Here is a 13,874-nt window from a genome sequence, read left to right on the forward strand (position 1 = left end):
ATGTCACTTGCCAAATCACACTCACGATTAATAACAACCATTTGATCAATTAAGATCTAAGGGATAAAAAAATAGTGTCAAAATGAGTGTCAAACGTTGTGTCCCATAAACCGGACCCTTGTAGGGTATAAAACTTTTAGTAAGTTTTTTTGTGTATTGATTTTTGGTCCAAAGTTACGTACCCTGCCATTTTACTTTTTTTTTTTTGTAATTTACTTTTATTTGAAAAGGCTGCAAAAATATAGGTGCTTAAATCAAATAGGAAACAAGTTGTCAGTAAAGTCGAACTAGCTAGGTATCTCATAAAATCAAAATAAATAAGGAAATTAACAAAACCCTAGAATAATACTATCAGATTTTAAGCTCCCCTCTATGCCACTAAGTTCCAGTATATAAAGAATAACAGAGATGAATTTCTAGAGTCTCACACGTACAAAACCTAAAACCCTAAAAACGTACGTCAAGAGAAATTGCAGTATTCCAAGAGCCTCCAATGGATTCTCCGAGTACTTCCCCAGATACATACAATACTGGATTGTCTTCCTCATCATTGCCAGGGACAACAACAACAACAACAATTCAAGCAACTCATCAAGTAGTCCCTTCCTGTCCAAACCATGAAACCCTAGATCCAAAAGCCGGAGAATCATCGGAAATCTTTTGTGGACTTTGTCTTGTAAGGCAAGAAACCGATAATTATTGCCCTGACTGTGAACACTCGTTTTGCTCCGACTGCATAAACAAACATGTAGCCTCAAAGATCAAAGAAGGAAAACACATCATTTATTGCCCTGGAATGGACTGTAAAGCAGCCATAAAACTCGAAGCATGTACTCCAATACTCCCCAGACCCATAGCTGAAAAGTGGAACGAATCCCTCTTTGAAGCTCTTATGAGGGAGCAGCAGTGGAATTTGTGTCCCAAGTGCACTTCTTACGTGGAGAAGACTCGAGGTTGTTTGCGCATTACTGCAGGACAGTAATTTATTTATATTAGCATATTGCCTTTAGGTATAGGATAAAGAATTTGACCTCGTCTTACCTACGTACGGTTGAGCCTATAAATGAGTACTTGTTGGGAGCAGCCAAATTTGCTTTGAACCAAATCAAATTGAAGTCTACCAGGAATAATTGATGCACTGGAGTGGGATGGAGTTTGAATATGTTGATGATTTATTCTCAACTGATTGCTTTTGATCTCAAATTTAAATGTATAATCAGTCAGACGTACCCTCGTAGCTAGGTTAATTTGGTTAGGATATTCTTTATGATGTCATTAACAGAATGATTGTGGTTTCAGGTGCGATTTTCATTTCTGCTATAGCTGTGGAGAAGAATGGACAGAGGACCATCGTGTTAGTTGCCAGAAAGATGAAGATCAAGAAGAAGATGACTGAATATATAGTTCTTTGGATCATCATTATCTTTTGCGTGGTGCTGATTAAGCAAACAGCCGCTTAGTTGGTTTAGTGCAAAGAATGCACAAGTTTATATCGGAAATTTTGTACTAGACTTCTAGTAGTGGATTATTTTTGAAGTTGTAAGGACTAATTTCAGTTTACCTCATCAACTTTAGATCGATCATCATGTTAGTCTATTTTCTTTCAATTTCATCAAAAACACCCCTCGACTTCTAATTTTCATCAGCCGTGTCCAAACATCTGTTTTTCATCTAATTTCCTCGTTATGTGATGACGTGTCATTAAGAAAAAAACTAAATTTGAAATCACTGGACCCACAAAAGGCAAAATAGATAAATTGTATTCAATCCCACCAAAATCATTAAAGTTAGCACCGTGATGAAAACGGAGATGTGTATCAATATTGGGGGGGGGGGGGGGAATAGTCAGAAAGGTTATTTACAAAATTTGACTTTCTTCTTGATGCTACGTTATCAATTGACGGAGGAATTGGATGGAGAACGGATTTGTACACGGCTGATGAAAATTAGAAGTCGAGGGTTGTTTTTGATGAAATTGAAAGAAGAATGACTAATACATGATAATCAACCTAAAGTTGATAGGGATAAACTGAAATTAGTTCAAGTTATAATCTACAAACTTGTGCGTAGTACAAAGTTATTTTTGAAGGTTTGTTGATGGTCTAATGTAGTTTCTATTGTTTCCTCTTGATGAAAACATGACCGGCCAGTCGATGATTCAACAGTCAGCATGAACAAATTCAACTACGTACTAACATCTCCAGTTATCAATTCATCAATAATATGATCTACATTATACACTTCCTCCACCCCGTTATCTATAACCACAACACTAATTTAATTTCAAACTCATGAGTGACAGTGTGACATCTTTGTAGCTTCCCATATGTCGAATCGCTTTCCGCCTTGCGTCTTTTGCTATTTCATCATTTCCATGGTAGAATGCTACCTGATGAAGTAGCTACTGAACCGGTGAAGCCCATCAACTTTCGGATTTGTAAGACCAAAGGCCATTCACAGTTTGAAGCAAAATTAAAAAGAAAAAGTGCTTGATCTGGGACACCAAAAACAAAATATCCTCCAAATTAGTGTGAGAGTAGATTCTTATGGATAGCCGATGTTTTATTTATTTTAAGGCTAATGACCATGGGTATGTAGCTGCTTCGGAGGTGTATTCGTATGCAAATTTGGAAAGTCTTTGTATGGTGTCAAACAATCACCTCGTTCTGACTTGGTTTGGAAGGTTTTCACAATTTATGCGTAAGGTTGGTTATAAACAAAGTAATTCTGACCACACATTGTTTCTCAAGCATTAACAAGGCCAGATAACAACCTTAATTATTTATGTTAATGATATGGTAATCGCTGGCAATGATATTGTTAAGATGGATATACTGCAGAGACAACTAGCCTATGAGTTTGAGATGAAGGACTTGGGTGATCTTAAGTACTTCTTAGGGATTGAGGTAGCCAGGATGAGAGAAGGGATCTAATTGTGCCAAAGGAAGTACATTCTTGATCTATTGACAGAAACATGTATGTTGGACTGCACACCTATTGACACACATATTGAGCAGAACCATCGTCTAACAGAATATCCAGACAAGACATTTACTGATCGAGCTCAATATCAAAGATTTGTTGGGCGCTTCATTTATTGGGCCATACTAGACCGAATGTTGCATATGTAGTGAGTGTGGTGAGTATAACCCGAGTGAGAGTCACATAGATGATGTTGTAAGAATTTTAAGGTACTTGAAGTCAACTCTAGGGAGAGGAGTAATGAATTCTAAACACAACAACATTTTTGATGTTTGTGGCTTCGCAAATACAGATTGGGTTGGAAATATTACAGACATGAGGTCAACATCAAGTTAATTTACCTTTGTGGGATGTAATTTGGTTACTTGGAAGACTGAGAAATAAAAGGTTACAATACGATCTAGTGCTGAGGCTGAGTACAGAGGTATAACTCATGCAGTATGTGAATTGTTGTGGCTAAGAAATCTTGTACGTGATTTGTGTGTCAAAACCAAAAGTACTATGCAGCTATACTGTGACAACAAAGCAACAATTGATATATTACAAAATCCAGTTCAACATGATCGTACTAAACATATGTAGGTTGATTGTCACTTATAAGAAAAAAAAAAAAAACTAGATGCCAAAATTATTATCTTTCTTTTTGTTCCAACTGAAGAACAGTTTGCATATATACTTATTAAATGAGTTTTGAAGAAGGCATTTTATGACTCACTAGGCAAGTTGGGCATGGTTGATGCATGTATATGCGTCATACATGTGCCAACGTTGAGGGGAGTGTTTAGCGTGAGTCACATAAGAAATGTAATATTGTAATTATCTCGTAGATTTAGTTTTATTACAGTTATATCGTAGTTAGTACTTACCCATTGTATTTCTGTAAGCCTTTATATATCCATTATGAAATGAATATGATGTTAAAAATTCATTCTCTCTATCTGTTCAACCTTCAATTTTTGCACTTCAACGTTTTAAAAATTTAATTTAGCAATTGAAATAACAATTCTTATCGGAAACAAATACTTAAAATTAATAACTAAATCTAAATTATTGCTATACTTATCAATAATTTTAATACAATTACCGGAGATGAGATCAAGTCTGAAACCCCTCAAGGAAGGTACTTAGATAACTCACTATCGAAGATCATGACCTTCCTAGATAAGTTTGTTATTATCGAAGATCATGACCTTCCTAGATAAGTCTGTTATTGACTTATTGGGGTTTAGCGAATAAAAGCAAAAGACACTTCCTTTTTCGAGTTATTGGAAATGATTTTTCTATATATACCATTTCTCATTATTAACTTCCCTTAGTGGAGACTGGAGAGATCAAAAGTCGAGACTTGGAAGAGTCATGGAACAACAGGAGTCCGCCTCAGCCTCTGCTCTTCATCTTGATGTGGGTAATACCTCCTCCTCTGCTCTTCATTTCGATGTGGGTGATACCTCATTGTCATCACTGATTCATCACGACTCTGATGATCATGAAGCTGAGATTTGTATCGATCCGACGATGATTACAGATGCCAAATACGCAGAAGAATTGCAGTTCCAAGAGGTTATAATGGCGTCGTCTACTTTCATTTCCCAATCAATGAACAACATCGCTTCGTGTTCCTCATCAACTCTGACAACCCAAGCAACCCAAGCAGTCCCAACCAGTGCAACCCATGAAGTGCTTGACCCAGAAGCCGATGTTTCATCCCAAACCCTCTGTGGGATTTGTGTTGAAGCCAAAGAGAGTGACCAGATGTTCTCAAATGAAAGCTGTGCTCACTCCTTCTGCTCAGATTGCATAACCAAACAAGTTGCGGCGAAACTTGGCGAGAGCATTCACATGGTTTCCTGCCCCGGATTGGATTGCAAAGCAGTCCTCACACTTGAGAATTGTACCGCAATTCTCCCCAAATTGGTTCTCGAAAGGTGGAATGAGGCCCTATGTGAAGCTTTGGTTCTGGGTTCTCAGAAACTCTACTGCCCTTTTAGTGATTGCTCAATGATGTTGGTGATTGATAATGAAGGGGAGAGTGTGAGAGAGTCAGAGTGCCCTGCTTGCCATAGACTGTTCTGCGCTGCGTGCCGGGTTCCGTGGCATTCTGGGGTTGATTGTGAGGAGTTTCAGAGGCTTAATGAGGACGAGAGAGGGAGGGAAGATCTTATGGTGAATCAGCTTGCCAAGGAGAAGAGTTGGAGGAGGTGCCCCAGGTGCAAGTTTTATGTGGAGAAGACTGAAGGCTGTTTGCACATTACTTGCAGGTATGTTTACTTTCCCAAAATCTGATATTGAATTTGAGTATGAATATGAATAGTTGATGCTTTGTTACAAACACATACACACAGAGTTGAGGTTCACACACCTTAAATATCACCATCATCACCATCTTGGTCTATTTTTCAAGCATTTGAACAACTACACTAGTGTAGGTAAGTATCGAAATTGTTATGTCGTCAAACTATCAATTTGGCTACCGTTTTGAAATTATACTAGAGCATCCACGACACACATTCTCTCTTTGTCTGTTGTTATTCGTAATGGAATGTAAGTGGGGTGTTAGTTCCGGATCGTAATGTTAAACTTACCCCTGCAAATTTTAGCCAATGTAATGTTCATAAAATTTGGTTACTTGAATTGTTTTTGATGGATTAGCTGAGGTTTGTAATTCTTGTGGTTTTCAGGTGCCATTTTCAGTTCTGTTATGGCTGCGGAGCAGAATGGACAAGTAACCATGGTGGTTGCCTGTCTCAGTGCAGCAGGAATTAATCAATGAGTGAGGAGGCAGCCACAATATATATATATATATAGTTATGTTTCTGTTGGCCTCCATATATAGTTGTGCTAGTAGATCTTTCTTCAGGATGTCCTTGAAAACTTGATTTAATCCCTGCAGAAGAATACTCTGCCCTAAACCTTGGTGCTTTTTTATCCCTATTATGTACGTAACATTCTAGCGAATATTGTTTTTCATCCAACAATTTTGTATTTGCTTTATTTAAATGATGGAAATCGGAGAAGAGAAGAACATGAACTACAAATCAAACCATATTATTATAACATGAAACCCCCAGGGGGCAAATCAAACGCCACATGTATGAGTTCTTGCTGTTTTTTAGACGGATTAGCTCTGCGCGTCGATTCATTGTTGATGCATCGGTCTCTTCTCTTTTGAGCGAGAATATATAGCTTTTATTTTAATTATTATAATTCTTTTTGAGGTGTTGTGCTCGCCGTATATAATTATAGTTTATTTAAAATGGACAAAAGTCATAAAAGAATTAAAAAAAAAAAAAAAAAACAGAAAGTGTTGTTGGGAGCTAAAGGATATGCTTGGGTTAGCTTGTGGCGCCAAACTGTCACCTTAAGAGGGTGAGTCACAGTGTCACACTCCTTCCCATCCGAAACAAACGATGACTCTCTGCAACTCATTTCTTCTCAAAACGCCAATCTTCCCTCCTCACTCCCACTACTTCCCTCCCCAATTTCCCACCAAACCCATCTTCTCCCTCTCCTGCTCCGCCAACCCCTCCTCTTCTTCCGACGACAACGCCACCAATGGCGGTGGTGAGCCCAAGACGAAGAAGAAGCTCTCGGACCAGTCCTCGTGGGAGGCTGAAGACTCTTCGGGTGAGGACTACTTATACCGGCTCGGCAAAGAGGCCGATAACATGAACATCGCCGTTGGAGCCCGAGCCGGCGTCGTCGATGATCTTTTCGTCGGCCAATTCCTCGGCCGTGACTCCGATATCGTCTTTGATTATCGCCAGAAGGTCACCAGGTCCTTCCAGTACCTCCAAGGCGATTATTACATTGCGCCTCTCTTCATGGTATGATCATATTATGCTCCTGTAAGCTCTGAGTCACATTGTTATCTGTTTCATACTGCTTGTAAATGTGAATTGAATTGCATTTGCATTGCTTTTTGCCAGTATCGATCAATGTGAATGTTGTACAGTATGTTATGTGTTAGAGTTGATATGATTGGTCTTTTAGTTTGATTAATTGTTGAACCTGTAATGAGTATCTGGTAAGTTATTTTATGTTTTCCTTCTTTTTGACAGGATAAAGTCGGTAAGTTCTACGAAACTGGGCAAAAGGTTATGTATTATCTGCAATGATTCAGGTCAAACCAGTAAGAAAACTTGGTAAAATTCATTGTGAGGTTTTCCTCCTTCGTGTGAATGGAACTATTTTCTTTCGCTGAGATTTGGTATCCATTTCATATATGTTTCGACCCTCTCTATTTCTTCCCTGAATTGACAAGTTACCATGCAATTCATTTGATATACCTCACAACTTGGGCACCAAATGCAAGATAATAAAGAGATGAATTTATTTGGAGAATGTAATGCTACCTATAGGGCGGTTGATGAAATAAATTAAAGAATCGTCGTTTTCCTCGTTCACACTTGAAATGCCATCGTTTAGATGGTTTGCACTAGATGACTTGTTCTTTCTTGGAATGAACTTGTTATTGATGCTTTTGTTCGTTCAATATTTGACTGTTATGTTTTATGCATCCCTTCAGTGTCACCCTTATTTATTACTTATTAGTATTTAATATAATCTAATATGTGGTTTTTGTTAAGTGCAGTATGCCATATGACGAAGAACTATCTTGCTCCTATTCTTAATACGAAAGTTCCTTTGATCCTAGGTATATGAAACCACACCAACTGTTTACTGGTTCTTGCTAGTCTTAAATAACTTCTAGATTTTTTGCAACAATGGAGATGCCACACCAACTGTTTACTACTATTCTCAATAATAAAGGCCAAAGGATGGAGATGCCCTTATTGCAAGAATTCTTATTGAACTTTTTAAGATTTTTTTTTTCCACCGGTATAGTTCAGTTTATATGTATTCTGTGTTTTTCTTACAAACTGTACAGTCTATACTGGCTCTAAGTTGGTATGACCGAAGTCTTATTCATCCTAGCTGGTAAAAATATGGTCTAACTTGTTATTTTCGGCTGCTTTAACCATCTTTTTTAAATCTTCTATGTTCTGAATCAGCTTTAGTGTCCTGAATGTAGCATTATAAGGGATTCTAGTCTCACGTGGTTAAATATTTATATACTCATTTGAAACTAAAGCATTTTATATCACAGGCATTTGGGGAGGAAAAGGCCAAGGAAAGTCATTTCAGACTGAACTTATATTTCAAGCTATGGGAGTTGAACCTGTAATTATGTCTGCTGGGGAATTAGAATCAGAGAGAGCTGGTAAGATACTACAGTTCTCTTTATAAACTTTTCTGAATGAAGTTATCATGTTTGCAATGCTAAAATGTATCATATGTTTGTGTGTGTGTGTAACGTAACTTCCAGTAGTTGTGTAATTATTCTCCATTCTACTTATGTTGAATTACTTATATTCCTTATATAATCAAAATCTCTATCACAGGGGAACCAGGAAAATTGATACGGGAGCGCTATAGGACAGCTTCCCAAGTTGTCCAGAACCAAGTTAGAAGCTCTACAACTTTCACTGTTAATATATGTATGTCTTGGGTTATGAAGTTAAAATGTGCTGTTTGACTGCTATGCAAGATATTTAATTTGTCTTGTTTCTTCCGGTTACTGATCTACCTGCATCTGGTTCAACCTTTTTTTTCCATATTGTGGTCTGTGAAGGCTTTGTATGACTTATTGCAGTTCTGTGTATGAGAGAGCATAGCATGGTCTCTGAAAATAGGAACTGATTTGCTTGCAAATAATTAAAGAAAGCACATGAGCAAAGCCTATTTAGCTTGTTTTATAACTCAACATACTTGCTAAGTAATCTAAAGTTTCACTTCTCTTATTTACTCGCTTCATATACATGTGTACATGTCTGGTAGAATCTTCTTTAAGTCTTTTGAATTGTAACAAGATGCTCCGCGGAAATAAAACTGTGGAACTGTTTTTAAACTTGTGATTCCTTGTCTGCGTGATTATGTCATTGAAGTTGCAGAATTTGAAAATACCTGCAATGAATGTAGGCAGATTTTATGTAGGGCTTTCATGTCTGCTCCTTTTTCTTCCCTGTTGATGCTAAGTTATGTTATCAACAACTGTCTTTATGTTACTAAATCTCACCTCTTAAGTGTTTACCTCAAATGATGAAGAAGATCACTTAAGGTAAGATGTCATTGACAAAAATGGAAGGCTGTGCTTCCCACACAGTATTGAAACTGCCATCTACCATGGTACAATTAATTAATTCATCGAAGACAACATGACAACATTCGTTACTACATTTATATGTTCCGATCAGGGCATTAACTATTGTCAGAGAATTGATGGATGCTCCTTTCCTACTATCTTTTTAGATATTTTATGCAGCTTTTGCTTTTCTCGACTACCTTAGGGAAAGATGAGCTGTTTGATGATCAATGACATTGATGCTGGCCTTGGTAGATTTGGTGAGCATTGTTTGATTTAGACTGTATAACTTGAAATGATAGAAAGACAGTCTTCGAATATGAACCGGCACGCACCGACCAGCTTTTGCTTTTTTTTTTTTTGTCTTTCGCTTTTGTAGATAAGTATATGTAATTTTGTGTGGTCTTATATCTTTACGGTACTAGTTATCAGGCCCAAATTATTGAATTGACCTTCTCTAATTTTTCGTCTTTATATGTTTTAACTGAAATGCACTGTTGCCTATTCTGTTGTAGGAAACACTCAGATGACAGTCAATAATCAAATTGTTGTTGGAACTTTGATGAATCTATGTGATAATCCTACAAGAGTTAGTATTGGACAAGAATGGCGAGACTCTGATATCACAAATAGAGTTCCTGTCATTGTTACAGGAAATGATTTTTCAAAGATTTATGCTCCCTTAATCCGTGATGGAAGGATGGAAAAGTTTTACTGGTATGTGATTATTTGATAAATTATGTACTTATTTGATTTTACATCACTCCTTTAAGATTAATACACACGCCCCTTTTCCAATTACAAGTAGTTTGTTAAAGAATCAGTTGTCTTGACTCTTGACAGCATGAATAGCTGTCAATCTTATCTTTTACTGATGTAACTTCTTCCCTGAACATTGTTTTTGTGAACCATACACTGAACAACAAGAGCATAATAGGGACTGAGCTATGCCATCTGTTTGTGGAACAGGCAACCTAACCGTGAGGATATCATTAACATTGTTAACAGAATGTATGAGAAAGATGGCATATCCAGGGATGAAGTTGTAAGTATAGTGGACACTTTTCCTAACCAAGGTATCACTCTGCTCTCTTTTCCTCTGTGAACTGTCCAATTTATAGAATGTTATCATATGGGGAAAACAATCTCAGGAAATGCTAGTCTATGGGCTGTGGTTCTTTTTTATTTTTAACTTTTTTTTTTCTTTGGACCTAGCTACGTCTATATGTTATCTTTTTAATAATTAGTTCATCTTGATGCCTTTTAGTTATAAACACTAACAAATACTAATAGATTATGTGAGAGGAATAGAAGACACTCCTCTCACGTCATTGTCATAGGCAAGTTTTTTTTTTTTTAAAAAAAAAGATTTTTGCATGTCATATATTTATAGTTGTCTGTTTTCTACTACTGTGCAGCACTGGATTTCTATGGAGCTCTACGGTCTCGAACATATGACAGATCAATTTTAAAGGTATTTTTTAGTCATTGTCTCGACTGAAGGAAAGATTCAATCTAAACATATCCTAGACCCTTTTTAGCTAATTTCAAATATGCGCAAAGGTAGCAAAGTTTTTTTTTTTTTTTTGGTAACCAATTGAATCATATATAGCATGGTTCTGACATATTGGCATTTAGAATTTATATAGCAAGGTCTGTACTATAATATAACTAGGAAATTAATGCTCACAAAAGAAGATATGGATTTGTGTAGATCAAGAAGTTGCATAGAAATCCTTTTTACTTTTTCTTTAGTTTTACGTGGTTGTAATAATTTCACTATTAAGAATCTGGAAGATACTCTAGCTTCTGGGCCTCTCTTTTCAAATGAATGAGGGCAAAATCATGTTTAGACAATAGACATACTCCAACACAGAACTCTCCACAAAAGGTTCTGAACTACAAATGTTTATAGAGGGCATATGTCTCCTTAATTAGTGTGGTTGACTGTCACATCATTGTCGGCTGACGAATTGTCAATCACCTGGGAAGTTTGAGCTTTCTGGGGTCTACAGTTAGCTGCCTGCCCAAGATAATCAACATAAGTGACTTGGTTGACCACTCTCAGTGGCAAGTTGTGACAGTGAACTGGGAAAGCTAAAATAGCAGCTGCTGCAACATTGGTCTAATAACCCAACTATAGTTCATATTTATCAGTAAGCTGGGATCATGTGTCATGACTGTTAATCCAAATCTTGTTGACCCCCTAATATTGTTCTGCTAGATTTATGCAGATCATTGAGACTTACCTAAAACCAGAAGAGTTTATGAACTGCACCTAACTTGATGTCTCCATTATTCCTTATTCTTTTAGGCTGCATGCCTAGTTTGTTGTTGAATAACCATTAATCAAAGAAATAAATACTAATTTTCTTGACTATCGGAGAATCGGCCTAACCTGAAATTTGTAAGCCAGTAGTTGCATAATTTCTATTAGAAAACAAGTTTTTGAATTTAATGAAATCTTATTTATAATCTATTGATTATAATTTCCTTTTTGAAAAGGGGGTTTATTGTCTGTTTTATAAAAAGGAAAACAAACAAAATAACAGTAGATCTAAGTTCTAACAGATCAAGTCTTTTAATTTTTGAGTTAAAGAGATGCATGAGTATCTTTCTTAGAATTTTGGTATTATATAAGAGAGTTCTTTTTGTGAATTTGATTATCACATCTGTTGGCTAACTGGTTTTCATTTTCTTCAGTGGGTTGATGATATTGGTGGTGTTGAAAGTCTTGGAAACCAACTTTTGAAGCGGAGAAAGGATGACAATCTTCCTGTATATACTGCCCCAAAGGTACCTTGGTCCATTATAGAAGTGTTTTCTTTTCGAAACCAGCTATCTGTTTAACGAGTTTTGGCATTTCAGCAAACTGGTCATCTCCTGTTAATATTTTAGGCAAAATCTAAATAGATTAAACTATAGTGCAACTACTATCACTGGTACCAAAAGCTTCCAAACAGAATAGATTGAACAAATAGTATTCCTCAGCTCCAAACAAATATCATGCCTTTTTTTTTAGTCCCTATAATGTCTCTCTTTCTTTCTTTCTTTTTTCAAGTGCACTTCATGAAGTTATGGTCGTTTATATCTCATAAGTAGCCGGAAGTCTGTTAGAGATTTTGTCTCTTAAGCCACTATTTTATTTTATTTTTGTTTTTGTGGTTCAAAAATAATTTGGTTTGTTCGAACTCTCTATAGTAGATGGGGTCACCATATGAGTAATTTATCTCTTCTATTGTACAGCAAACTGTGGAGGCTTTGCTTGAATCCGGGTATTCTCTACTGAAAGAACAGCAATTGGTAATGGAGAGCAAACTCTCAAAGGAATACATGAAGAACATGGATGATTAGAACTTGGGGTATCATATGATATGTATTATCATTCATGAGTGGGATGCTCTTTGTGCATAAACTGTAATATTCCAAGCGCCATTTTTAAGCAAGACTGCAGATATTTCACAGTTATGTTCCTTTTAAAAGTACTGTTGGCAGAATTTCAATTCTGTTAGGGAATAATGGTTCTGTAGGATCTATACCTAGCATCTTTAGCAGTTTGGTAAAGCCCCATGGAGATCAATTTGGATCCGCATATAGTCGTACAGTTGTAATGTAATTTTTTTTTCTTTTTTTTCTTTTTTCGTGGAATGAATCCCCTAATACAAGTTCAAGTTAAAGAAGTCAAATCGTCATCGTCATCCTATAATTCATCCAACAGTTTGAATTCATATCTAGTTTAACTTCGTGGCCAAGCGTCTATTGAAATAACATCATGATCAAGGTATGGTAATGTTTTCTGGCGAACTGCTCAATAACATCTTCTGGGTTGTTCAGAATTTAGAATGTGGACTGCTCATCCAAACTGTTCTACGTTAATAACAGAAAATTGGATACTACATCATCTCATCTTTGTCAATCATCGGTTTCGAAACATTAACTTGCCTATATGGGAACATTAACTTGTCTATATGTTGCATTCCCCTAAACATACACTTCCTGATCCTTATGGACTAGTCCAGACATTACCGAAAGATGCATTTCATATTCTAATGGATTAGTTAAACATTTCCTTGATGATCTCCAACATTTACGTTCTAGTAGTTTTCCCTATGATGGCTAGAAGCAATTGTTTGGATTCAAAGATCAAGGGCTTAGCTAGTTCACTCTTGCGATCCATATACCAATGTATAATTGTACATATAGAAGCCCACTTTGTAGCTGACCAACTAGCGGATTATGGTAATCCTCAGCATTCCACTTGGTTTCACTGTCTCTCTTTTTTCGTCCACAACATTCTATCTGGGAAAAGAGAGTTCTAAAAGATTTCGCGTTGTATTTTTTTTCGTCTTATTTTATATCTTCGAGAAAAATATACCACCATTGTAACAAGATCCTTGGACTTCTTCATTCCAAATTAGTCCGCACTCGGCTTAAAGTGCGGACGTTCGTCCGTTCTCCATCCTCCAGCGTGCCTCCACCCCAGAAGACTCCAGCATCGTCCTCGACCACTCCCCTCCCCGGCGAGTCCGTTTTTTTTCAGTTTCCGACGAGATCGACTTTGTTTGAAGTTTTGGGTGATCTCGCCGGAAAACTGGAAAAGAATGGACTCGCCGGGGAGGGAAAGTGATCGGGGACGCTGTTGGAGTCTTTTGGGGTGGAGGCGTGCCGTCACCGGCGCCGGAGGGTGGAGAACAGACAGACGTCCGCACTTTAAGCCGAGTGCGGACGTCCACTTCATATCCTTCCTGTA

General features: G+C 37.1%; 2 protein-coding genes across 2 annotated transcripts; both read left to right on the forward strand.

The window, feature by feature from the left end:
* The first annotated feature begins 4,302 nt into the window (after positions 1–4,302).
* LOC101292139 (putative uncharacterized protein At4g01020, chloroplastic-like) lies at positions 4,303–6,015 on the forward strand. The gene is made up of 2 exons (XM_004303165.1): positions 4,303–5,240; positions 5,661–6,015. Exons 1-2 carry the CDS (start codon positions 4,339–4,341, stop codon positions 5,743–5,745), a joined length of 987 nt encoding a protein of 328 aa, XP_004303213.1. The 5' UTR covers positions 4,303–4,338; the 3' UTR covers positions 5,746–6,015.
* Positions 6,016–6,389: 374 nt separating this feature from the next.
* On the forward strand, positions 6,390–12,580 carry LOC101303256 (ribulose bisphosphate carboxylase/oxygenase activase, chloroplastic-like). The gene is made up of 11 exons (XM_004305409.1): positions 6,390–6,806; positions 7,041–7,050; positions 7,574–7,636; positions 8,090–8,203; positions 8,385–8,446; positions 9,330–9,384; positions 9,640–9,841; positions 10,094–10,200; positions 10,543–10,598; positions 11,828–11,920; positions 12,371–12,580. The coding sequence occupies exons 1-11, from the start codon at positions 6,390–6,392 to the stop codon at positions 12,476–12,478; spliced, it is 1,287 nt and encodes a 428-aa protein (XP_004305457.1). The 3' UTR covers positions 12,479–12,580.
* The last annotated feature ends 1,294 nt before the right edge of the window (positions 12,581–13,874 follow it).

The sequence above is a fragment of the Fragaria vesca genome, linkage group LG6, assembly GCF_000184155.1.
Source record: "Fragaria vesca subsp. vesca linkage group LG6, FraVesHawaii_1.0, whole genome shotgun sequence".
Lineage (NCBI taxonomy): Eukaryota > Viridiplantae > Streptophyta > Magnoliopsida > Rosales > Rosaceae > Fragaria > Fragaria vesca.

Bases quoted from the DNA above. Each gene is read 5' to 3' on its own strand.
- LOC101292139 (XM_004303165.1), top strand. From the start codon at position 4,339: ATGGAACAACAGGAGTCCGCCTCAGCCTCTGCTCTTCATCTTGATGTG. The intron at 5,241-5,660 runs GTATGTTTACTT...TGTGGTTTTCAG, and splicing joins TGTTTGCACATTACTTGCAG to GTGCCATTTTCAGTTCTGTT.
- LOC101303256 (XM_004305409.1), top strand. From the start codon at position 6,390: ATGACTCTCTGCAACTCATTTCTTCTCAAAACGCCAATCTTCCCTCCT. The intron at 10,201-10,542 runs GTATCACTCTGC...ACTACTGTGCAG, and splicing joins GGACACTTTTCCTAACCAAG to CACTGGATTTCTATGGAGCT. The intron at 10,599-11,827 runs GTATTTTTTAGT...CATTTTCTTCAG, and splicing joins ATGACAGATCAATTTTAAAG to TGGGTTGATGATATTGGTGG.